Source organism: Nomascus leucogenys, chromosome 2, assembly GCF_006542625.1.
Source record: "Nomascus leucogenys isolate Asia chromosome 2, Asia_NLE_v1, whole genome shotgun sequence".
Lineage (NCBI taxonomy): Eukaryota > Metazoa > Chordata > Mammalia > Primates > Hylobatidae > Nomascus > Nomascus leucogenys.
This window is the reverse complement of record NC_044382.1, coordinates 29465085-29492423: the sequence shown is the minus strand read 5'-3', so window position 1 is coordinate 29492423 and position 27339 is coordinate 29465085. Positions and strand designations below refer to the sequence as shown.

Genomic DNA, 27339 nt, shown 5'->3' with positions numbered 1-27339 from the left:
TTATTAGAACTAATAAGTTTATCAAGGTTTCAAGATATAAGATCAAATACCAAAATCAATTATATTTCTATGCCATAGCAATAAACAATCTGAAAATAAAATTGAGAAAACAGTTCACTGGTAATAGCATCAAAGAAATACATAGGAATGAATTTAACAAAAGAAGTTCAAAATGTATACTCTGAAAACTACAAAATGTTAAACAAGGCGTAAATAAATGGAAAGGTGTCCCTTGCTCATAAATCAAAAGACTTATTTATTATTAAGATGGCAGCACCAGCTTGCAGATGGCTGCCATCTTGCTGTGTCTTTGCATGGCAGAGAGAGAAAGGGAGAGAGGGACAGCCAGCAAACTCTCCAGTGTCTGTTGTTTTAAGGGTACTAATCTCATCATGAGGGCCCCACCCTTAGATCTCATCTAAACCTAATTATCACACAAAGGCCCATCTCCAAATACTATGATGTTGGAGGTTAGGGCTTCAACATATGAATTTGGGGTGGGGACAGAATTCAGTCCATAGAAAATGCAATCCCTATCAAAATCTCAGCTGGCTTCTTTGCCGAAATTGATGGTCTGATCCTAAAATTCATATGGAATTTCAAGGGATGGACATAGAATAGCCAAGCAATCTTTAAAAAGAACGAAGTTGGGGAACTCACACTTCCCACTTTTAAATTTGCTACAAGGCTATAATAAACAAGATAGGGTGGTACTAGCACAAGGATAGGCATAGAAATAAATAAAATCAAAAACATAAACATAAACTCTTATATTTATGGTTGGTTAATTTTCAACAAGGCTGTTGAGATAATTCAAGAAAGGAAGAATGGTCCTTTCAAAAAAAGATGTTTGGAAAACTGAATATTCATATGCAAAAAATGAAGTCAGACTCTTTCTTTACACTAACATAAAAATTAACTAAAAATTGATCAAAGACCTAAATGTAGAAGGTAAAATTGAGAAACTCTAGGAAAAAATATAAGAATAAATCATTGTGATCTTGAGTTGTGCAAAACCTGCTTACATATGACACCAAAAGTTCAAGCAACAAAGAAAAAATAATTAGATATTATCAAAATGTAAAACTTTTGTGCTTCAAAATACACCATCAAGAATGTGAAAAGACAACCCATAGAATAGGAGAAAATATTTGCAAATTATAAATCTGATAAAATATTTGTGTCTTGGCTATGTAAAGAATTCTTACAATTCCATAATAAGAAGACAAATAACCTAATTTCAAAATGGGCAAAGGATGTGAATAGACATTTATCCAGAGAAGTTATACAAATGTCCAATAAGCACATGAAAAAATGCTCAACATCATCAGCCATCAAAGAAATGCAAATCAAACCACAATGAGATGCCACTGCACATCTACTAGAATGGCTATAATCAAAAAGATAGATAACTAGTGTTGATGAGCATGTGGAGACATTAGAACTCTCATACATTGCTGATGGAAAGGAATGTAAAATGGTGCAGCTACTTGGGAGAATAGTCCTCAAAAGATGAAATGTAGAGTTACCATATGACCCAGCAATTCCAAATTCCACTCCTTGGTATACACTCAAGAGAAATAAAAATATATGTTCACACAGAAATATATACATGAATGTTCATAGCAGCATTATTCATAATAGCCAAAAAATAGAAAAACTCAAATCTTCATCAACCAATGAATGGATAAATAAAATGTGATCTATCTCCACAGAGGGATACTATTTAGCAATAAAAAGGAATGAAATACTAATAAATGCTCCAATGGGAATAAACCTTGAAAACATGTGAAAGAAAACAGTCACAAAAGACTACATATTGTAGGATTTCATATGTATGAAATGCTCAAAACAGGCAAATTATATAAAGACAGAAAGCAGATTCATGGTTATCTAGGGCTGGGGGCGGTTGGAGGAGGATAAGGAGTGATTTCTAATGGGTTTGTGGCTTGTTTTGGAGGTGATGAAAATGTTCTGGAATTAGATAGTGGTAATGATTGCACAACTTTGTGAATATGCTAAAAAATGGTTGAATTGTACATTTTAAATTGTTGAGTTATATGACTTGTGAATTGTATCTCATTAAAACTGTTAAAATGAACTGGGTGCAGTGGCACACACCTATAATCCCAGCACTTTGGGAGGCCAAGGCAGGCGGATCACCTGAGCCCAGGAGTTTGAGAGCAGCCTGGGCAACATAGCGAAGCCTCTTCTCTACAAAAAATACAAAAATTAGCCAGGCGTGGTGGTGCATGCCTGTAGTCCCAGCTACTTGGGAGGCTGAGGTGAGAGGATCATTTGAGCCCAGGAGGCGGAGGTTGCAGTGAGTTGTGATCACGCCACTGCACTCCAGGCTGGTCGACAGAGCGAGTCCCTGCCTCAAAACAAAACAAAAACTGTTAAAATAAAAGACCCAAAGCAAAGTAAAAACATGTTTAGGTTTTTTAAAATTGAATTTACCGACAACAAACTCTCATTAAATGAAATTACAAAATATGTTCTGTAAGCAGAAGATAAATGATCCCCAGATGGCAGAACTGAGATGAAAGATGGCAGGGTTAGCAAAATCTTAATGAAAATCAGAAAACACTTGAAACTGAAAGATAACAAAAATACTATATATCAAAAACTTGCATTACAAAATGTAGTTTAAAGTGGTACTCAGAGGAAAATGTGTAGCCCTAAATTATCATAATAGAAAAGAATTAAGTTTGAAAATCAATGAACTAAGTGTTCAACTCAAAAAGTTTGAAGAGCAGAATGAATCCAAGTAAAATGGAAGGAAGGAAATAATATAATAGACATTAATCAAAGAAAAAACCCACAGTGGACAGGATTAGCAAAAGTTGATTCTTTAATAATACAAGTAAAATAGACAAGATTCTGGCAAAATTATTCAAGTAATGGGAGAAAATATACACATCAACAATCTTAAGAATTAAAATAGGGACATCGCTGTAGCTGCTATTAAAATTAAAGACATAATAAGAAATATTATAAACAATTTTAGAGTAATAAATTTTAAAACTTAGATAACAATATTTATCAAGTCTTGAGTGCAAATTAAAACCCACTCAAGAAGAAATTGTGAAACCTGAGTAGTCCTATAATCATCCAAGATACTGAACTGGTGAATTCATAGTTAAAACTCTTCTACCAAAGAAACAAAAATCAGCATTGGAATCAAGTTCTACAAAACATTCAAAAACAAACCATCTATGTCTTATAGAAAGTCTTTCAGAGAAGAGAAAAAGGGTACACTTCCCAACTCATTTGAGCCAACACAATACCAAACAAGGAAAAATAATCATATGTCCATATCATTCATGAACATGGATTTTAAAATCTTAGACAAGATATTAGCAAACCAAGTTTAGAAAAGTGTGAAAACTATAGCATAACTGACCAAGTTGAGTTTATTCTAGAAATTTGAAATTGGCTTAATATTAGAAAACTAGCTAATATATTTTGCTATAAAGATAAGAAAGGATAAAAATATTTGATTATTTTAATAGAGTAGAAAATGTGCTAGATAAAATTTAACACCCACTTATACCTAGTTATTTATTTATTTATTTATTTTGAGACAGTCTTGCTCTGTCCCCTAGGCTGGAGTGCAGTGATGCGATCTCGGCTCACTCACTACAAGCTCCACCTCCCGGGTTCATGCCATTCTCCTGCCTCAGCCTCCCATATACCTAGTTATTTTTAAAACTAGGAGGAATTGGAGAAAGCTGTCATAATTGATAATGTATACAAAAAATGTAAAGGAAACATTTAATGGCAAAATGCTGAAGGCATTCTCTTTAAGATCAGGAACAAGATAGAGATGCTCACTGTCATGACTTCTGTTCAACATTTGGCCTGGAGGGTCCTAGACAATCCAGCAAGATATAGAAATAAAAGTTATATGGTTTGAAAAGGAAAAAGAAAACTGTTATTATTTTTAGATTATATAATTGTCTGCATAGAAAACCCAAAAGAATCTACAATTTAGTAAAATCAATAAGAAAATTAGTTTATAATAAGGAGAAAGGAAAAGAACTCATTGGTCACCTTTAGATAATGCTGGTGAAATAATTATTTTGAAACAAATAATATGGGCAAAGAATCAAAACTTTAACCTATTGTACAAACTGTACAGTACTTAACTGTAAGCAAAGGGTTGATTAAAGGTTCTATCTACAGAAACACTCCACCTACGAGCACCTGTAGTCCCAGCTACTCAGGAGGCTGAGGCAGGAGAATGGCGTGAACCTGGGAGGCAGAGCTTGCAGTGAGCCAACATCGTGCCACTGCACTCCAGCCTGGGCGACAGAGTGAGACTCCATCTCAAAAAAAGAAAGGAAAAAAAAGAAAAAAGAAAGAAACACTCCACCTAATAAATGAAGAATTAAATAATTAGAATATTTTAATTTTGCAAAGCTTTAATGAAATAGTGTATCTAGCAATGATCATCAATAGCCATTTCTACTCACCAACACCACCCCCCAAATCATAGAAGTGCAGAACATCAATGTAGTATTATTCCTAAAAAGAAAAAAAAATCAGATCTGAATTTCAAGTCTGTAGATATAACCACCATTTATAGAAAATGTAAAAGAGAGGAGAACAAGTTAATCAACACCATAGGGATACAATCAGCGAAATCCAAACTGTAGAAATGACTCAGTGTCTTTAATAAATACATTGCAAGGAGAAAATAAGAAGGAAAAATAACTAGCAATTAAGGGACTTAAGAGGTACATCAAACAAATGCAATGTGTGAACCTTGATAGATTTTTATTCAAACAACTAGTCACTAAAACAAAAAAAGAAAAGAAAAAAAGGATGGGATAATTGGAAAAACTTGAACACACTGACTTGATAATGCCTTAATAGACATTATTTTCAATGCTTTTAGATTATTGTGGTTGGCTTTTTAGTCCTAATATTTTAGAGATACATTCTGAAATAATAATACTAAAAGGAAAGTCAATAGGAGTTTAAGGTTACTAAATACAGAATAAATATAGAAAAAAAATTGCATTTGTATTCACCATTAACGATCAAGACACCATTTACCTGAACAAGAAAAAAAGTTTAATTTAGAAATAAATTTTATAAAGTTGTATAAGATAAAAATTATAAAATTGTTAAATTTATAGAATATCATAAGAAAGACATTAAATACCTAAATAATTTTTTAATATGCTAAGTTCTCTGATAGAAAGATAGAAATAACAAAAAGATGACAGTTCTACTCTGGTTGAACTATATATTCAAAACAATTCTAATACATTCCATAAGGTTTTCCATAGAAATTAAGAAATCAGTTAAAATTATATTCTTGACAAAAGGCCAGGAATAATCAGAGCATTTCTAAAGAACAACAAAGCAAGAGGGCCTGTCCTACCAGATACCATCATTTGTTATTAAAACCTATTAAGACCATGTGATCTTGGATGAAGGACAGATAAATAGACCAATGGAACTGAATATAGTACCAAACACAAACTTTCGTATATATGGAAACTTGCTTTTTGCAGATCAGTGGGGAAAGATTAGACTGCTTAATAAATGATGCTGAGATGATTAATTATCCATGTGGGAGAAAATCAGATCCCTACTGTATATCATGCCCTAAAGTCAATTCCAGGTGGATTTGCTTAACTATGAAAGGCAGCTCAATAAAATTTTTAGAAGACAATATAGGAGATATCTTTTTAGGATTTCAGGGTAGAGAATAATTTCTGAAACATGACACAGAAAGGGCAATCCATAAAGGAAAAGATTCACAAATTCAACAACATAAAAACTGAGAACTTTGGTTTATCCAAAAACAAGAAAAGGGGAGCAAAAAGCAAGCCCCAAATTGCAGAAGATATTTGTAATAAATGACTGAAAAAGGATTGATTTCCAAAATATATTAAGAATTTCTACAAGTCTAAAATGTAAAAAATGAGCAAAAAACATTAGCAAGTATTTTAACATTTGAAAAAAATTCTCAATTTGATTAACCATTAAGGAAATGAAATTTAAAAATCACAAAATGATAAATGATATCATTTCACATCCACTATGTTGACCAAATATGTCAGATATTGCTAACTACTGTTGATGATATATATCAGTGGGAACTGCTGGTGGGAAGGTAAATAGGAAAAGCTCTTTGGAAAACATTGAGGCATTACCTCACAAATGCAAGAATGTTTAGAACAGCATTTCCATAAAAGCAAAAAACTGCAAGTAGCTCAAATGCCCTTCAGCAGTGGAGTAGACCAACTGTGATGTATTCAGGCAATGGAATACAGCACAGCAGTGAAAATGAGTGAACTGCAGCTACGTGCATCGACGTGGATGAATCTCAACACACAATACTGAGGGAATGAAGCAGGCACGGGACAATTGCAGTATGACTTCATCAACATAAAGTTCAAAAAGAGGCCAAACTAAACAAAATATTGTTTATGGATACATCACAGGTGGTAAGACTATAAAGTAAAGCAAGTGAATGATAAACACATAATTAGGGACAGTATGGGACAGAGGTGCTCATAAGGAGAGGAGAACAGGCTTCTAAGGAATTGGTGATGTTCTCTTTCATAAACTCGGTAGTGGGTACATGGGAGTTATTTTACTATTCTTCTTTAAACAGTACATATATATTTTATACATTTTCTCTATGTATAATATATTTCACAATGAAATGTTCTGAATAATGAATTAGATCACCCTCGGGGCCGTTCTAATTCTTGGATTTTGAAATTTCATAAAATCCAGTCTCATTCAAAAAGTTGAAAATCACTAAAACTGTATGACAGAGTCTTGGACTTTCTGATCTAGATGTGTCCTCAGTTAACCACCCAGCCCCTTCGTCTTACAAATGAGCTCCAGAGAGCTGGGGTAACTTTTTCAAAATCTCCCAGTGCTTGAGTGCTAGAACAGGACCACAGACAAAGGTCCAGTAACCTACAAAACAGCACATTGTTCACTGACACATTCCAGGGCTGTGTACAAGCCCTCCTTCTGGGCCTTATATTTACATTGAGCATTTATTCTGGATTTGCTCAAAGCAGTTTTAACGTTCAATATTGCATTCCATTGTCAATCCATATGGTCTGCTTTTTTTAATTGATAGACTTCATTTTTTTTGATTCACAGAATATGACTGCCCCAGGTGTATTCATTCCACATCAGTTCCATACTGCAATCCCTCTCCCTGGCTTTCCTGTTATTTGAATGTCTGGCTCCACTCAGCCTCAGATCCATCTGTCATGCTGGTCCAGCTTGCCTTCCATCCCTGTGTGCCCCACTGTATTTCCAGGAACCCCTGAGAGGCTTATCAACCTCTACATCCTTTCTACCAAAAGCTTCCTCCTTCAGCTCCTTGAGGGAAATGGAGGACTGATTGTTCCAAGTTTTCCTATGGTTGCCTGGATTTCTCTACGGGGAGAGGTGGCTCTGGGGGTGGAGTTGGCAAGGGAGACAAAGGAGAGAAAAAAAAGGGAAAAAACAGGAGCTGTTTCCAATGAGGTTGTAGGCCATGACCTAATTGATTCCACAGCCATGAAGTCAATTGCTCCACCACCTGCACGGCCCAGAACAGCCTGTGCCCTGGCTTTGCCTGCTCATGAGACCAGACATTGTTTGATGTGATGAATTTTCATAATGACTGATGGAAGATGAACCCTTCCCAGACTTCTGCCACCACCACCGTCTCCACCATACTCCTGCCTCTTCATAGGGGTGGGGTCAGGGGCCACAAGCAATGCTCCACACTGAGTTTAAAATGTTTAGGCATATAGTAAGCCCTAAAGGAAGCTTTTCGTCTCATAGACTTACAGCATGTCAGTTCTAAAAGAAAAGCTCAGCCTCTTCATTCTGCGTATGAGTGAACAGAGGCCCCAGAGAAGTGAGGGTAAAGTTCACTATTGTCCAGAGACTCAGTGGCAGTGATGAGACCAGAGGTTGGGTGGTCTCACTCTCAGACCACTGTGTCTCCCATTGTCCTGAGCTGTTCCCTCCCTCCATGCAGTGACTTCTGAAGCCGCCTCCTCCTCACTCAGCCTCACCCCTTAAGCCTCCAGTCCCCAAAGGTGAACAAACACTTATGAAATATTTCTGGCATTCACCTGGCAGTCTCTCCTATTTTTAACCTGGCTGCTTTTGCAAAACAACTTTCCCTGTTAAAGGTGAGATAGTATTTGCTGGGGTGTTTTCACTCAGTTCCAGGTTGACTCTTCAGACTTACAGTCTTGCTAACTATCTTATTGGTTTTCCCATCATTGATCACCCTTGAGAAAGCTGACTTGTACTAACCAAGTCCTCAGGAAACTGATGTAGAAAGCCAGAATACCTGTTCATCAATGTAGACAAGAGGTGTGACCTTGAGTTGAACTGTTTCATGGTGGCCTGGCCAGCACCTGGCCTCTCAGAGGCAATCTAGGTGGAAAGTCAGTCCATCAGACAGCAGCCTCAAAACCAGGGGAGCTGGTGACAGGATTTGAATGGGCCCCCCAGTTGCCTTCCTCTGATTGCTAACCAGCCCCCTTCCTCGCTGGCACATCCTTGCTTTAGCTGATTGATACATTCAGTGGCTTACTATGGTTCTGGTGGCCCTGCAAGCCATTTATTCCCTTGGAAGAAATTTTGCATCTTTCTGCTCTGCCCATCATGTGTTGATTCCACAACTTAACTCCTTACAGGTAAATCTCATATTTCTAAGTCCTTCAGTGGGGGTGGATCTCACATAATTCAATTGTTCAAACACCTATAAATCTACTTGTTTTTCTATTTTGTCCTACATTTGTTTCTCCCTATTATCCAAAAGAATATTCCAAGAGACTTTATGAAATGCCTTGTAAAATCCTGTTACATCTCTGTTCAAAAGCCATCAATGCAATTGATAATTTTTGCAGCTGAGTGATGGAGAATTATTACAATTTTCTCCCATTTTTGTATACGTTTGAGATATTTTTCTAAATTTTTCTAAACTAGGGAAAAAACCATCCATGGCTCCTCACTATCCTACAAAACGTAATCTTCTTAAATTGGATTCAGACCTTCCTCCAACTGGTCTGAACAATCTTTTCCTGCATTACTTCCCACCACTTCCTACAAACACCACCCCTACTTCTAGCCTTCACACAAATATCACTTGCACCTTCCTGCCTCTGTGCCTTGGCTCACTCTGTTCCTTTAGTGTTCAACTCAGATGCTACCTCCTCTGAAAAGCCTCCCATGATCCCTTGCAACTGACAAGGCTTCCTTCTTCTACCTCATTCATAGTCCTTACTGCTTGCACCGGTTCCGTGGACCATTACCGATGACTTGGGACATTTTTTTCTATATGATCTTCTCTCTGCAGCATTTTTAGCTTTTTGAAATTCAGAGATTGTGTTTTATTCTTCCTGCCTGAGAATAGACGCCCCCCACTCCTTATGGCTATGGTGAGCACAGATTCTAGACTTCGAATCATCCATCCCATTGCCATCCGAAGGTGTCTCCAGGTTGGGATTTGGAGCATATGGTCCCCACACTGCTCTTCACCTGGCACAGAATCATGCACATAGGAAGTACCCAGGAAATGTTTAACTGAATGATTCTTTTATTACATTCGTATTTCCACCAGCTGTGTGGCCTTGCATGAGTCACATGGCATTAAACTTTTCATTCATGTATTGGGAGGATTGTATGCCACCAGTGCTTCTTATTGTGCATCAGAATCAGCCTAGTGGGATGAGGGAATGCTGATCAAATGCAGATGCCCAGGCCTCAGTCCCAGGGAGTCTGATTCAGGCCCAGGCATCTGGACTGTAAGAAGCTCTCAGGGTGATACTGATGCTAGTGGCCTACTGGCCATTCTTTAGGGAATACTGGCCCCAAAGGACTGTGAAGTCTGACATGCTACCATTCTGTGGCCACTCATGACACAGTGAGACACCAGCCTTTCCCCCAATGAGGACCTTCTGATTGCAGACCCTCCCTGGACTCAACCTGCCCTTGTTTTCCTCCTTGTTTCCCCAAGTATGTGGCTGTGGCCTGGCCCAGTCAGGCTTCTTCTTCAAGAACCAGGAGTACATCTGCACCCAGGACTACCAGCAACTCTATGGCACCCGCTGTGACAGCTGCCGGGACTTCATCACAGGTGAAGTCATCTCGGCCCTGGGCCGCACCTACCACCCCAAGTGCTTCGTGTGCAGCTTGTGCAGGTGAGTGGACAACCAGCAGGGCCTGGGACCCTCTGCATAAGCCCCCGGGGCAGGGGAAGACCTGGCTTTTTCCAGGAAGTTCTGGGGTTTACAAGGTTTGTGCTGGGCATTTAGATTTCTGGAGGGATCTGATGGGCCAGTGGTTTTCAAACACTGTAGCATCTGAATCTTTCTTATAAAATACAATCTGATCTAAAACACTGGTTTGTCCTGTGATAGAGGCAGAGTGAGGATCTGCACCTCCAAACTCAGCCTCCCAATTCCTCTCAAAAGGCCCCCAAAGAAACCACTGAGTCTCTCAGAACTCAGTTTGGAAACTGTGGATCTGGCCCAGCCTCCCACACCCTCATCCACAGGTGGGACAGGGATGTCTGTTCATAGCCTTCCTCCATCATCCTGGCACCACTTCCTGCTGTTGGAGTGACCCTGGCAAGTGACCCCCACCTCTGTAAGCCTCCGTTTCTCCACAAGTAAAATGGAGGTCAAAGCCATTCCAACCTCATTGGGTTTTCTTGAAGATCAATGAGATGATAATTCAAAGACATTAGCTCATTGATCAGTATGTGAGAGTGTCTGTTTTTATTATTCTTTTCATTATCATGATGATAGTCATCTACCTTCTCTCAGGACATCTCCAAGGATGGAAAGCTCATCCCTGCTTCCTGCTTCATCTTCCGCATCTCCATCACTTGTTAATTCAGCCAGTGTACATTAAGACTCCACTGAATGCCAAGCAACACATTAAGGAGATGAAAAAATGAAGAAAGCTCAGTCCTACCCACAAATACATTAAATGTTAATGGACAGCTCTGATTATATCATAAGTAAAGCATGATTAGAGTATATACGTATTTTTTAATTGGGAAAGGAATGTATGGATTAATTATTCTCCCCATAAAATAACCACCAGTCTCTTACCAGTTAGAATAACTAGTTAGAGTTTCTGATTGAGACTAATGACAGAGTGTGTAAGAAAACATAATCCCCTCGTGGAATTCATTCATCTACCCAGCTCTTAAAACTGAGCCCTGAGCCCTGGAATCCCAGACCCATCAGAGGTTAGCACAGAGGGTTCCTATGGTAAAAAATGAGGTTTCTGTCAAGCCAGATGACTCCCCAAGATCATGCAATGTCTTTCTACCACAAGCTAGTGGCTGAGCCACGATAAGAACATAGCTCCCCTGACTCTCACCCCAGTGCTCCCTCCATCGTGCCATAGTGCTAATACAAGGGCGATGGAGCCCCTGGGAGCCAATGTTAGGTGCTGTGCTCAGAGTCCTCATAACAGGCATCCCACTGCATGGGCGAGAGCAGCTCAACAGTGGGCGTGGTGGTGCCGGGGATTCTGTATATGGTTCATAATTTAGTTGGGGAGGCACAGCATGTACAAATTTGAGACTCCTCAGCTGTGGAAACTGAACAAATCCAGATGAGGAGAGGAAGAGATTATTTACAGACTTACAAACCTCCTCTTGGGAAGGGGGATTTTGAAAAATGTCTGAGTAGTAAAAGGAAAAAATTTTGGTAAGTTTGGGAGTTGAATGAATTCTTAACATATGGGGATAAATCAAATTGGGATGGAAAAAGTCCTTCCAGAAGAGAGAACAAGTGTCTTAGGAGTTAGTAACCTCTACTTGTTACAGCCCAGATATGTAAGGTCAGATAAGAATCACGATCTGCCCAAAATATACAAACAGCCTAACTGGGCTCCAGTTCTTGCCGCCAGGCCCCTAATTGAGCAGTTTAGTTGGCCTGTCACTGTGAACAGCATTTGAATTTGCGTGGTGCTCTAGAAGTCAAGCTGTATGTGTTACCAAAGTGCTTTGAGCACATGTGTGGTCAGCTACAGAATTCCTCAGAAGAGAGTGTGTTGAATTTCTCCCTCATCCCACTTGCAGGAAGCCTTTCCCCATTGGAGACAAGGTGACCTTCAGTGGTAAAGAATGTGTGTGCCAAACGTGCTCCCAGTCCATGGCCAGCAGTAAGCCCATCAAGATTCGTGGACCAAGCCGTGAGTCCTCCCCATGGGTATCTCCCTGTCCATTGGTGTGATCTCCCTGGGCTCCCCTTTCCCAGCACTGCCAACTGCTCCCACGGGCCTGGAGGGAAGTGGGAGAGGTTCCCAACCTGGAGGCCTCCTGCATCATGACCCTGTTGGCATGTGGCCCAGACTCACAAGTTTCACAAGCACAGTGCAGGGAAGAGGGGCTGCCTGGCCATAAACAGTGGTAGCCAGTGCCAATATTTGCCACATGATATGTCTCCTCTGGGACAAGCTGAGTTCCTGATCTTATGTCCCACAGATACCTCAATAGGGCTGATCAAGTGTTTTTTCACCAGTGGCTCTGAATTTTTACCGACTCCACTGATAAGAATTGGCAGACATGGCTTACAGAAAAGGTAGTATGGAGTGCCCTGGGAGCAGACCACAAGAGCTGTGCTAGTGCCTCTTAGAGTGTTCCATAGACCACTGCATCAGCTTCACTGTGGGACTTGTAAAAATGCAAATGTCTGGGCTCACCCTGCACCTCTAGGTATGGAACCTAGGAATCAACATTCCTAGTAAGCTTCCTGGGTGATTCATTTGCTGTTCCTGAGATTCAGAACCATTGTGTAGGGATAAAGGCAGCGTCTGTCATGCCATGATGAATGTTATGTTTTATCACCAACCACAGATTTGGAGGGAAACTGAGGACCAGGAGTGTGCCTCAGAATGGTCATTCTAATTTGTGGGATGTCCATCCCACTCAAGTGTGCCTAGTGATAAGATATCTAAATCACTGTTCCCAGATGCCGTTGGCAGGCTGCTGCTGCACGTGCCCACACACACATAGACCTGGCCCCCTTGGACTTGGTAAGCCACACTAGGCTCCAGTGTTCTTTCATGTTATATGATACTCTCACTGGCCTCGACAAGAGAATCAATGAAAATTCCATTAGCCTCCTGTGCTGCATCACTGTGCAGGTGCAGGGTGCTGTTGGCCATGGCACCAGCAGAGTCAGCATGCTGGGCTGCATCCAGCCAGAGAGAGTGAGCGGAGATCACCCCGAGTCAGCAGGGCTTAGCTCCCAGGGGCTCCCCTGGAGTCCATCCAGCTGTGGAGAGCTGAGGAGAAAGACAATGGGAAGGCTCCCTCCCTTGCCTGCTCTTCCTTTCAGCCAAATCAGATCTGTTCCTGGAATGTGCAGCGCCCTTCCTTCAGCGTCCTTGATGATGCTCAAGAATAGATTGCTGCTCCAACCAGGTTTCCATGTCAAGGTGGCTGAGTGCATACAGTGTTATCCTTCACGGCTCCTTGAAAGCATCATCCAGAGTGACAGAAAAACACGGAGACTGGGATGTGGGACCGTGACCCTGTGGCCAATGCTGCTGAGGACCCCAGAGACTGATGGGGCCACATGTGAGGCAGGAGAGGGAGATGTGAGCCTGAGTCGGGAGGCTCCAAACTTCTGCATGCTGCAAAGCAGTCACGAAGCCTCCCTGAGACTCAGTTTACCCAGTTATGAAAGAGGGATGGAATTTCCTATCTTCCTCACAGGAGTGTTGGGGAAAGAAAATGTATTAGTTCAGGGATCAAACTAAGATACATTGCTTGTATAAAATGCTCTATAAATACAGAGTGAGGTATGATATTAGCATGGAAGTTTCATATAGAAAGCACACCAAAAGAGGTTGAGAATAAGACTCCTAGGTCAGTTCTTATTTCCCCTAGTTTGGGTTGTGTGTTACTGTATGCATTTGTGCTACATCTATCACCTACTCTGTTAGGTGGGATATTTCTTCAGCTGAATTTGGGAGTCTCACATGTGAATATGTTTTCAAAGAGAGGCTCCCAAATGTGTCCACCATAATTTGGATGATTAGGAGGTGGAAGAAGGTGAGGAAAAAGTGAGTCAAGAGGAGCAAATGAGCACATGGACAGTTTCCAGTGAGGGCATACTTAGTATTATAGCTTATCTTGTTACTCACAAAGTAAAGACATCAATCCATGATTGATCACTGATGGTCTACGGTGGTATGTTTTATAGAGGTATTTTCTCCAAAGGTGGTCACTATTCATGCTGCAAATGCAAAGTAGCTCATGACTAGATGGGGTGTTGGAAGGTCTTCTGAGCTCCCATGGGATACAGGAAACCAAAGCCAGGTTTAAGAGATTGCTAAGAAAAAGAACATATCATGGAAAAGGAAAAGAAGAACAAAATAATTGGGGTATTTTTAAGCTACAAGTGTGACGTTTCATCTCTGGAGAGTAAATAAAGATATTCTGGAAAATCAGGAGCAGTGTCTACTCCAAAGAGACCAAGAAAAATACTCAGGAACTGTCAAGAGAAAATAATTCTGTTACTTACCACAGGAAGCAGAAATGTTTCCTCACCGACCTCACTGAGAAGAATCAGCAACAGTAGCAGCAGAAACCCCACCACCACCACCATCACCATCACCACCACCACAATAACCATCATCATTACAGACATTGATTGACTGTTACTATTTCCAGGCACTGCACAGACCTCACTGAGAAGAATCAGCAGCAGTCTCAGCAGCAGCACCACCACCGCCATCACCATCATATCACCACCATCACCATCATCACTAACATCACCACCATTGCCATCACACCACCACCATAACCATCATCATCACTAACATCACCACCATCACTACCATTTCCATCACCATCACACCACTACCCTCACCATCGTCATCACTAACAGCACCAACATTATCATTATCATCACTACTACCATCATCACCACAATCATCACCACCATCTTCACCATCACTACCATCATCATGAACAATACCATCAGTGCCACCACCATCATCACCACCAACACCACTGACACCACCAACACATCACTACCATCATCCCCACCACCACCACCTCCATCACTACTATCACCATAACCACCATCATTGCTAACACTGATTGACTGTTACTGTTGCCAGATACTGCAAAAACCTCATTGAGAACAATCAGATGCAGTAGCAGCAGTACCACTGCCACCACCATCACCATCACCTTCTCCACCATCATCACCATTATCATGACCAACACCATTGACACCACCACCACAATCACCACCAACACTGTGTCTCCAACACGATCACTACCATCATCACTACCATCACCAACCTCATCACCATTATGACCAACACCACCATCACCATCAATACCATTGTCACCACCAACACAATCACCACCACCTTCACCAACACTACCATAATCACCACTATTACCACTATCGCCAGCACCAGCAGCATCAACACCATCACCACAATTATTATTACCACCGTCACCACTGTCACCATCATCACCACAAACACTGTCAACACCAACAATACCACCATCACCACCACTAACATAGATTATTACTATTGTCAAGCACCTCACTAAGTGTTTTATACAGATATTTCATTTAATCTTTACAATAACCCTATGAGGGAGATAAGAGTAATTATTTTATAGATGAGAAAAATGCCACTCAGTGAGCATAAATGACTTGCCCAAAATCACCCAGATAATGAGTAATGGAACTAGAATGTGAGACCAGCCAGCCTGGCCTTAGATCCTATTCCCTTAACACCCTGTACCAGAGACATGACTTGCAACTTGGGAAGTGTCTAGTCTTCCTGGATTAGTTGCCTAAAACAAGGTACGGAGCTTGCTATGACTCACAAAACCCACTCATTTTTGCTGATTTAAATAGAATGAATGACACAGTCTAAAAAGGATAAAAATGGCTGTCTAGTGTCTTTAGGAGGCCTCAGTTTATAACTGAGGGATCTGGGAGGGACAGGTGGTAGCATCATATATTCTGCCAGCTGAAGATTGTAATTTTGGAATAGAGAGGAACATATGGAGGAGTGGACAGCTGGCTCTGCAGACACCAACTTGGAACAGGGTGTGGTTTTCCTGATTCTATTTATTACACCAGACCCACGGGCTCCCGGGTGGCATGCCTGAGGCTCCACTGGTGGTCAAGAGTGAAAGGAGGAAGAAGAGGGAGAAAAGGTCCTAATAAATAAGAAGCTGATATAATGGAGCAGAAGCAGTATAACATAAAAAGAAAAGCCACATGGAGAAGACGTCCCAGAATTCTCACAGGGAATCAGTAGGCTTCCCTACAACAGGACTATCGCTCCTGGCTTCAGAACAGGGATTGGGTAATGCACAGAATGTGGGTTAAAAACAGGAGAATGTGAAATAATAATGACAACAACCACTTATTGGATACATATGGGCCAAGCATTGTGCTAAGGCCTAACGGGCCTGATTTTAATTAACCTTCACACCAGTGTCTTAAGGAAGATATTCAGATGAGCAAGTCTGGGCTTAGAGAGCATACAACGCATAAGGGCAGGAGCTGGGATTCTCTCCTTGGCCAATTTCCCACCACTCACTCCAACTTTCAGTCCAGCCTCTAACCACTGTGCTGTACTATCTCCTACAGCTTAACTCAAGGGGCTAAATTCATCTCAGATGTACCACTGAAAGTTGAAGAGAGAGGATTCATTACTAGAATGTGGCCATGAAAGGAAACAGCTATGCAATATGTTTTTCTGAAGAAACAGAATTGTGTTGTTTGCCAATAACATGTCTTTCTCCATGGAATCCACAAGTGAATTTGATCAGTGGATGACCATGTCAAAGCAAGAAAAAGTGTAAGGAATAAAGAATAGAGAAACTATAGTTGTCTTTAATTCTTTAAAAGAACTGTCATATGGGAAAAGAAGCAGATTATTCTTGATGCATAAGAATGGGAGCAGTCACAGGAGTCAAGTCTCAGCTCCAAATAAAGAAGACAGTCATGACAATCATACCTGTCCAAGGGCAGAGTGGACTTCCTCACCACCCCTTCCTCAGGAGGGGTTAAACTGCCCACTACTGGAGGTGATTAAGCAGAGGAGGGGTGCCCACTTGTCAAGAATGCTGTATGTTACTGCATTGGGTGGGATGTTTGACCGAATACTCTGTGAACTCCAAACCCCTTTGGAATTTTTAGGCCCTGATGGGGAGGCCCACAGAGATACAAGTTCAGTATTAGTGGCCTAGAAATCTTGACCAGGTGTCTACCGTCCTTGGGTTCCTCTATACTGAGCTTGGGCAAGTCATTTCAGACCCCTGTCTATCTATAAAAGAGAAGGGGGTACCTGACCTCTCTAAACTATTGCATTCTGGAGTCTAATTATTGGGCAGGGGGTGCAAGTAGACTTATAGACTTACCCCAGGAGAATAGAAAGGAAGAGAGATAAATCCCAAAACTCTTTATTCTCCCAGCCCCCATCTGAAGGCCGGGGGCTTGAAGCATTTTGCAAGTAGAGACCTTTCTGCCCCCAACTTGTACTAAGGGATGTTAGAAAGGCACGCAACAGTCAAGAGGTGGAGTACCGTGGGAACTGACTCATACAAACACTTCATCAAGGCCCCAGACCCTCCCCACAGCCGGCTGGACCCACCACCCTTCCTAGATTTGCAGACACATCATCTTTTCTTCTACGACAGGCTCCCAGCTGGATGTGGGGGCTGTCCAGCCAGGATCCCCTAACTTTACATGCACTTTCTGCTCTCCTCACTACTCCCAAGTTTGCATTTGTCTTACGAAGCCAACAGGGAAGTTTGTCCTCTGGTCAACTTTGCCCCATGACCCTTTCCTCCTCCAAAGTGGGTCATCCGGTTGGCTAGGCCTGAATTCCCAGCAGTTTCCAAGTGCCTTGGATGTTGGCTCCATTTCCGGACCCTCCTCAGACATTCATTGAGCAACAAGCTGATGCTAGGCTTGGCCCACATTCTGTTGGCCCCAACTCACATTCCAGGGTGACCATGTCAGGGAGTGAGGGCACCTTTCTGGTTTGGGACAGTCTCATCAGACCCTATAATCCTTGCCACTTGAGAAGGCACATGGTTGATGTGTGAAGCACAATGGGGAAGGGGTGGGTGTGGTAATTCTGTTTGTTGCCTGGGTACCATCAGGCCCATTCATTCATACACATTCAGTAAATATGCTTTGAGTTCCTGCTATGGACTGAGCACTGTGCTAGGCAAGGAAATAGATTTAACCACAAAATATAAACACAGCCCTTGCCCATGAGTATATAGCCTAAGGGTTTGAAAAAGTGTATACTTAGCCCATCCCCAGGAGCAGTGGTTCTTAAACTTTACTCTGCACGGAGGTCTTGTTAAAATTCAAGAGGTCTGGGTGGGGCCTGCAATGCTGCACACTGCCAGCTTCCAGGTGATGCTGACGCTGCAGATGGCAAGGTCACAGACAGCAGCAGAGCTTAGTTAGCAATTTGAGGAGGGCTGGAAGCAGTGCAGGGTCCACTTTCAGTGAACAATGTGGTCTTGATGACAAGCAGGGAGGTCTTTCTTTCTCTCCTACACCAAGACCCCTTGTCAAGAGGCCAGGACTCCAGTGGCTTTTCCTCTTCCCTGGGAGAGCCTCTGGGCAGCTTCCAGTGTCAGGGTGGTAGCAACTATGGGAACACTGGCGTTCAGGGAGAGGTTTCCTTGACGTGGGCCTGAGATAGCGGGGGGCAAAGGGCCCAGGGTGCTTTGCTCAGCAGTGTCCTCTTGTCTCTACAGACTGTGCCGGGTGCAAGGAGGAGATCAAGCATGGCCAGTCACTCCTGGCTCTGGACAAGCAGTGGCACGTCAGCTGCTTCAAGTGCCAGACCTGCAGCGTCATCCTCACCGGGGAGTACATCAGCAAGTGGGTCCCCCTGCTCTCACCCCAGCTGCCTGGGCCTCTGCATTCTGTGAGGCCTGCCCCATCCGGCCCATGCCCGCATCTCCAGCATCATCTCCCTTCCTTTCCATCTGCTGCTGCACTCTGGCCAGACAGCATGTTTCCCAGCAGCCTCTTTCCCCCACTGGACCCTCCTGGGGGGGTTCCCTCTGACTGAGACACCCTCCCTGTTCTTTGCACACCTGCTGCCCCTTCTGTCCCTTCTGGTCTCGGTCCCCATGCCTTCTCCTCTGGCCGTCTCTCATTTACTGCCCCATTTTGGGCCCTCAGAATTTTGGGCCCTCAGAGTACCTTGTTTATTTCCTTCGCACAGGCTACCACCATTGGTAATTACATATTTATCCCTGGTAACTTTGTAATAATGCTAATAATACTACCTACCATTTATTGATCTTTAATTATGTAGAAGGAACTCACTACTTTGTATGAAGTATCACTTTAAATCCTCGTAACTGACCCTTTGAGGAATTTATCCCCACTGAATACTCAGACTTGAGAGAGTAAATAACTTGCTCCAATAATAGTGTTTAATCTCTGTCCCCACCAGGACAGGGGCTTTGTTTTAATCACTGCTATATCCCCTGCCCTGAGAGCAACACCTGACCCACAGTCAATAATATAGTTGCTGAATGAATTTAATGGAAATGAGAGGAGGTGATAGGTGCATAGTCATCCAGAGGGGCCAACCTCCAGTGACCTGCACACTGCAGTATTAGACAAGTGTCTCCTTGTTGCTGAGCCCCAGTGACCACATTTATATACTCAAATACCTAAAAGCAATTATCAGCACAGCTCCTTTGTCACAGCTTTGACATGATATGACCCCAGATGCTTCTAGGTGCCACTCTCTGGCCTGACGCCAGGCAGTGGCAAGCACACAGAGCTGCAGCGCACATGCTTCTACTGTCAAGACCCTGCAGTCTAATACAGGAAACAGATATGCTGCATTCATGAAGAATTATGACACCAGGGAATGTGTGATCAGGAGCCCAGACAAGCTTTATTCTTTAAGACCTTTTTGATCCTAAGTGACAGAAAACCCAACTCCAACTCAATTAAAAGCAAAAATAGGAGTTTATTAACTCACAGAAATGGGAAGGCCAGAGGCAAACTGGCTTCAGACATGGAGGAATCCAGGGGCTTAAGGATGTCATTAGTACTTCAGAAGTCTCTGTATTTCTCTGTCTATCTTTGTATCTCTCTTTCTCCCTCTCTTTCTCTCTCTGTCTCTCTCTGTCTCAGTCCCTGTCTTTCTCTGCTGTCTTCATGGTGGATTAGTTCTCAACCTGGCCCTCCCCAAGTGCTAGCAAAGAAGATTGCCAACACTCCAGGCTTTTATACCAAGCCTAGCAGAGAAAAAGGCCTCTTTCCCAGGAACTCTAGCAAAAGTCCCAGGGCTGCCTCTGATTTAGCCACTGTTAGGCCACATGCCCATTCCTGACCAATCACTGGCCCAGAGGATCTGAACCCTAGAGCCAGAGAGCAGCCTCTCATGACCCACAGGGACCTCAACTGGGAAGGGGTGGCTTCCAACGGGAAATCCAGGTGAGGTACTATTATCAGCAGAAGGGGAAATGGATGCTGGCCAAACAACACCTGCTTGTGTCCAAGATAACAAGTAAAGGGCTGTGAATATTCAGAGAAAAAAGGGATGACTGCTAACTAGCATGAAGTAGAATCTTGAATCTCTGAGAGTTCCATGGAAGGTGGGGGTAAGATTCAAAAATGCAAAGAAGAAGAGCTTCTAGGCAGAATGGCCAGCCTGGGCAAGGCCAGGGCAGTAGGGAAGTGTTGGACATCTCCATCCTGTATAGGAGCTCAAATATGTGCCCAGGTGAAGCCGGATCCTGGGCTGCATAGGTGAGCTGAGGTCACATCACCAAGAGTTCTCGATGCCATGCTAGCAGGAGTTTGGCATTCCCCTCTATGCCTGCCAAGCAAGGAGTGCCCTTAGTACATTGCCAGCCAGGAGTGCTTGAGTCTGGAAGCCTAAATCAGAGTTCTCCAGGGACTTAAGGGATTGTTCAGAGCTCCTCTCAAGGAGGCCCAGCCCAGATTGCCCACCACACCTGGTACCTCCACAGCGTAGCTCTGGACCCCTTACCTGGCTGCTGGCAGAGTGGCAGGGGCTCAGAGGCACTGGCTCAGGCATCAGATGCCCAGGGTAGAAGCCCAGCCTGTGTGACCTTGGCAAGGGACTCCACTGCTCAGAGTCTCAGTTTCCTCATTTATAAAAATGGAGAGAAGATGATCTACCTGTAGGGTTGTGTAAGGGCTCAGAGATCTGTGTTTAGCACCCAATAAATGCCCAGTAAATACTCATTTTACCGTCCTCTTTTAGAATTGTGTATTGCTAATTCCCCAAGAGAAGGATGGATCCAAAAGAGATTGTGTTGGCATTTATACTCAAATCTTGTTGGCTCATCACATCCACCATTTGACAAATGACTTTTTATCCCTGCAGAGCTACCCTCCTGCACCCAGACAGTGAGAACCTGATTGAGCAGGGAAGGAGTTGAAAGGGTTGGGGGAGGTGTGTCTCAGGGGCTCACAAACAAGTCCTTACCTTGTGGGCACAGTCACACCTCCAGACCTTGGTTGGACAGTAGTCCTCACTGCTGCTTCTCCAGGAAAATGCTGCCCAGGGTGGGCCCCCAGCAACCTCAACAGGGCAACAGCTTCAAGATGGAAAAGTGATGTGCCTTTCCTTTAGGTCTCTCAGTGTCTGAGCCAAGTTCTCTTACACCCAAAAGTGAAAGAAATGTTTCTCTCTCCTCAGAGTTCAGACTTGGTCATTAGAGCGAGGCAGGGCCCAGAAGCAAAGCTAAGCTCTCCGATGCCCCCAACTATCTGTACGTCAGTCCTAGAGAACTGAGAACCAAATGTCCTCCTCAAAGACCCCTCTCAGCAACCATGGCGATTCCTCCAGCTGCCATTTGCTGAGTACTCACTATGGCTAGGCACTGTCCTGAGCCCTAGGGTACACCAGACCCATCTCCTTTAATCCTCATGACAACCTGGGTGAGAAACCAGACCACCCTGGGTTTGAATTCCAGCTCTAGGTCATCCTGGGTGGCCTGGGACAAGTTACTAAAGTGCTCTATGCTTAGATTTTCTCACCTACACAATGGGGATACTAATAATTCTGACTCATAGGGTTGCCATCAAACACCATCAAAAAGCCTGGCACACACCAGCAATAAATGTTAGTGGCTATTAGTCATAGGGGGTAGTATAAGAATAAGAGATAACAATCTTTTCACTGTCCGCCAAGTGATAAGCATTGGGTAAAAATGGAGCACACAGGAGGGGGTCCCAGGAGGCTTCCTGTCATCTACTGATCTGGGAGCACAGTCAGGTGATTCTTTCATACAGATGAAATTGTTTATTAAAGGAGGAATATCAAACTTTGGCTCAGTCAACATAGGCTGCACATCCAGAATCTAACTGCCATGTGCACCCTCACTGATCCTCCCTAACTTCTTCATCCTATGTAAACTTCTTCTTGCAGGGATGGTGTTCCATACTGTGAGTCCGACTACCATGCCCAGTTTGGCATTAAATGTGAGACTTGTGACAGATACATCAGTGGCAGAGTCTTGGAGGTGAGTGGGTATAAGTAACTGTGAAGATGTGGCAGGGTGACCTGTGCCTCCAAAAAGTCATCACAGAAGAAGGAGAAAGTCACTCCATACCTTTTTTTCCATAGCCTTTACCTCCTCCACCTTTGCTTACTACATGACCTTGAGCAGATAACCTTGCTGAGATCTCCAGGAAACCCCAAAATGAGAAGGTGGACAAAATTCTTCCTGGTTCAAAAAATGCTGTGCTGGGAAAATCAGTTGTATCTTTGATTCGGACCCAGACAGATTTCTAGAGAGTGACATAGGATTTTCCTCCCAGCCCTACCGGAGGATGGAAGTCTTATGTATGTGTGTATGTATGTATGTATGTATGTATGTATGTATGTACGTATTTATTTATTTATTTATTTATTTGTATTTGGTAATGTGCTGATTTAAGAGCCAGCTTGTCTAGCAGCTTGCTCCCTAAGCCCTTCTTTGGCGGGTCCATCACCATGGCAACGCCTCTCTGCAGCCTTCGATGTATGACTCCTTCTGCAGTGACAGACAACCTGCAACACCCTTGCTGAGGCCTTGCTGAGCCCCTGTGCACTGGTCTTTCTGGCCTTTCTTCCTATACCCTGTGGGCCTGGAAGCTATCTTCCTATACTGTAGGACCACCCACCTTGATGAATTAGAAACAGGGAAGGGCTCAGTGGAAAGGAAAAATAATAGCCTAACAGGAATAATTGAGCTCTAATATTGACTCTACTTCTGCTCGGATTTTGAGTAAGTATCTTTGCTTTTCTAGGCCTCAGTTTTTCCATATGACAATAGCTGGAGGATCATATTGGGTCGGGTATTGTAAGCAGAATCATTAATTCTGCCAAATCTGGCCAGTTGCTTGTGGTTACCATGAGTGCTTTGTTGAGAACAAGTCTGCAGCCACATGTGGACTCAGCAGGAGGGGATGTAGCAACCAGGAAGGAACTCTCTGAGGACATGCATTGAAGCAGAGCCCTGAGGATGAAAGAACTATCCCTGAAGGGCCCTGAGGTGGGAAGAGATAGAGGAAGAATGAGCTTGACCCATTCAAAGAACAGAGAACCCACACAGAATTGTGGCTGCAGAATTTTTCTCAACACAGCACTCATGGTAACCACGACCAAGTGGCCAGATTTGGCTGAATTAATAATTCTGTTCACAAGAGCTGACCCAGTCTGCCAATGTGGCTGAATTCTATAAATTGAGGGTAGGGGAGGATGAAATATAAGAGTATATCATATATGGCATACCATGTAGGACTTTGTAGACCATGTTTAGAAGTTTGGGTTTTATACTCAGTGCAATGGAAAGTCATTGGAGAGTTTTAAACCAAGGACTAACATGATAAGATCATGTTTTTAAAAAGATTTCTGTGGTTACTATGTGGAGAATTGACGGAGAGAGTCAGAGACAATGAGATATAAACAAATGAACCGAGCTGGGAAACATTTAAGCATCTCCAGAGAGCCATAAGGAGTGTGATGCAGAGGACAAGGCATGAGTCCAGGAAGGGTTGTTGGGGGTGGGTTTCTGAGGGCCTGGGATACCAGGGTGGAGTTTGCATGTGACTCACTGGGCAAGGGAGCATTGTGGAGAAACTGGGCAGGAATGTCCTGGTTAAAGCTGGGCTTCCAGGAGGATGACGTGACAATGTACACAGGCTACATTTGAAGGAAGGAAGCTGGAAGGGACGAGTGAGGAGGCCCCTGTGTGACCCAGGCAGGAAGGACTCAAGAGGTACAGTAGCAATGAAGAGGGAAGCCACCCTTGTGCCCAGCCCTATGGAAATAGAATTCCAATCACTCTGCAACTGAGGGGCAGCTTGTAGACATGGGGATTGAAGGAGAAGCAGCTAAAAGTTGCACCAAAGAATTACCTGTTTCTGAGGGATAGGAAGCCTGGTGTCATTGGCAGAACTGGGGACGACAGGGGAAAAAGCTGATCTGGCAGAAACATGGCGAGTACCATTTAGGATGAGTTGTGATTGAAATCCCAGGAGTATTTCCAGAAGGCAGTCAGAAATACGGATCAGAGGCTGGGAGTGGTGGCTCACACCTGTAATCCCAGCACTTTGGTATGCCAACATAGGATGATCACTTGAGTCCAGGAGTTCAAGACCAGCCTGGGCAACACAGTGAGACTTCATCTCTACAAAAAAATAAACAAAATTAGCCAGCCATGGTGGTGCACACTTGTAGTCCTAGCCATTCCGGAGGATCACTTGAGCCTGAGAGGTGGAGGTTGCAGTGAGTTGAGATTGCACCACTACACTCCAGCCTGGACAACAGAGCAAGATCCTGTCTGAGGCAAGAAAAATGAGAAAAGAAAAGAAATATGGATCAGAGCTCAGGAACAAAGCTCGGGCCTGGAGGAGCCAATCTTAAAAACACGAGGCTTTGAATAATAGCACCACCGGAGTCCTCAGGATTTCCAAAACAGAGGAAAGAGAGCAAGGAAGGAGGCTGACGCCAACCTTGGTGAGCAGCTGCTCACAGTCAAAGCGACTCAGAAAGAGACTGAGGAGGTAGCAGAGGAAGATATGGGAGGAGAATCGGGGATTCAGTGAAAGGACAGAGCTTCAGAAAATATGGCGAGGTCAGAGTGTTGGTCAAACTCTGTAGAGCAGTGAAGGACTGCACAGGCTGCGGAAAAGCTGTTGGATGTGGGAAAGGTCACCTTCAGAAGAGTCGTTTGTTGGCTTTGCAGAACTGTGGGGAAGAGGCATCCAGAGTGTAGTAGGTTGAAGGGTCAATGCGGTGAGAGATATTACAAAAGGAAACTTTTCTTTCCAGAAAGAAAGAACTTAGATTACAGACAGGGCCGCAGATGGGAATTTGTTCAGCATTTCCAAGCTGCTTTGAAATCCTGTTGGTGGCGGCTGCCGTTTCCCCGAGAGTTACCGTTGTTTAGTATTGCGGTAGACTGTTCCTCCCAGGCAGCTGTTGTGACTGAGTTTCGATTGATTCCATTTCTACAAGACTCCATTAGCATCTTTGACTTATTGATTTTTTTTTCTTAGAGCTGGAAGAGACTTTTAGCAATCAACTAGTCAACCCCTTCATTTTACAGATGAGAAAAGTAAGACCAAGACATGGAGTGTTTTTCCAAGGTCACAAGTAGCATTTCTGGTAGAGACAGAGCTAAAATCTAGGACTCCAGGCTCCTGTATCCATACCGATACCCACAGCTCTCAGGCACTCGGGGGTCTTTGAGGTAGCATGATGTCAGGAAATAGACATGGCTGCAGTAAAACAGACTTGGATTCAGATTTTACCATTTCTAGCCCCGAAGCCTTAAGCAAGATACATCCTCTTAGTCTGTATCTATCAATAGACAATACTGCTGTCATTTAATTCCTAATGAACATGTTAGTCAAGACTTTTTGGGCTGCAACAGAAAGGAAGTTTCTTAGCTCCTATAACAAAGAGCCAGGAGCTGGATCCAGTGCTTAAGAAAATCATTTAAAATCCCCAGCCATCTTGGCTTACTTTCCTCCAGGTTAAGTTTATTCTCAGGAGGGCATTCTTGGTGATGGGAAAGTTGGACACCAGTTGCCCCAGACTTAGATTCTATCAGCCGGCATCCCCAGTGGAAAAAAGAACTCCTCTTTTCTAAGAGCTCAGCAAGCATTCTGGGACTGACTCTCACTGGACAATCTCAGGCCCATCCCTGGGCCACTAATTGTGCCCACAAAGTTGGAATATGCTCATTGGTGGGGTCAGCACTGCTTAACCCTGTGGACTGATATGGAGGAGAGGTAGCCCCACCAAGGAAAGGCTTGGGACTCTTTCTGGAAGAAGGAGGAAAGAATGATGGTCATGCAGGAACAACAGTCGCCCAGGCACATCATCTGGCACACTGCAGGCATTCAATTAAGTTGTTTCTCCTTCTCTTCTCATCCTGTCCCTTCCCATTTCCTCCCTAGGCCACCCCATGGTCCCTTCCTCAGTGACAGAGCTCAATGGCTGTCAGTGTCACTCCTTCCATCCTTGTCTGTTTCCTCACCAAAAAAGACCACAACCTGGTTTGCTTGTTGCTACATTTTTGAACCTGGTTTGCCGTTTTCAGTCCTCTCAAATAGGGCTCTGTTTTGAGGGTACCAATTTTTTGCCATTTTTCTTTACTATTTTCCTGATTTCAGTTCATTAATAGACAAAATGATTCATCTCAGCTAGCTGACGTGGCTTTTCCTTACTCTGGGTGCAGGCTGCCCTAACCTCCCTTTGCTGAAACTGTTTTCAAAACCATCCAAGACTGGGGCTGCTGAGATGGGCACAAAGCCTCTTTCAGCTGGGGTGAGGTAGTGGGGCATGACATTTAGGAAAATGCTAGGCTTCAGTTTTGCCAAGGCGCTGTTGCCACACTGGAAAACAGGTCTATAATCAAAATGATAAAGAGACACAGAGTAGGAAGAGGCTGCTAATTAAACCGATTATCCTTGTCATGGTACAAGGGAATCAGTCCCACACATTCCAGCTTAGGAAAATAGCAGGCTCCTTCCAAAGTTTGAACATATTTGCTTTGATGATGACAAGGACACTGTCTTATTGGTGTGAGGCCATATAAACAAATGGGGGGAAAGAAGGAATATTGGAGATTTTTTTCTTTTTGTAAAAATCTGCCTTTCCCACATTCTTGCTAAGTTTTTAGAATAGAGAGAATATCTCCAGAATAGGCAAGCCCATCCCAACAATCTTCCACTCCCCCCACATAAAAAAAAAAAGAAAAAAAAACTAAGTTTGGAAATAGGTCTTCTTATTACGCAATTATAATTTTTGAATTGGAAG

At 43.2% G+C, this 27339-nt stretch overlaps 1 protein-coding gene across 7 annotated transcripts in view; it reads left to right on the top strand.

Moving 5' to 3' along the window:
• ABLIM3 (actin binding LIM protein family member 3) overlaps window positions 1-27339 on the top strand; it is a 119180-nt gene that overhangs the window by 46629 nt on the left and 45212 nt on the right. For all 7 annotated transcript variants that reach the window (XM_030826817.1, XM_030826813.1, XM_030826799.1 and 4 more), the window contains exons 4-7: window positions 10010-10193; window positions 12092-12204; window positions 18782-18908; window positions 22456-22549. In XM_030826817.1, coding sequence (XP_030682677.1) covers window positions 10010-10193; window positions 12092-12204; window positions 18782-18908; window positions 22456-22549 — 518 coding nt within the window. The remainder of the gene's footprint in view (window positions 1-10009; window positions 10194-12091; window positions 12205-18781; window positions 18909-22455; window positions 22550-27339) is intronic.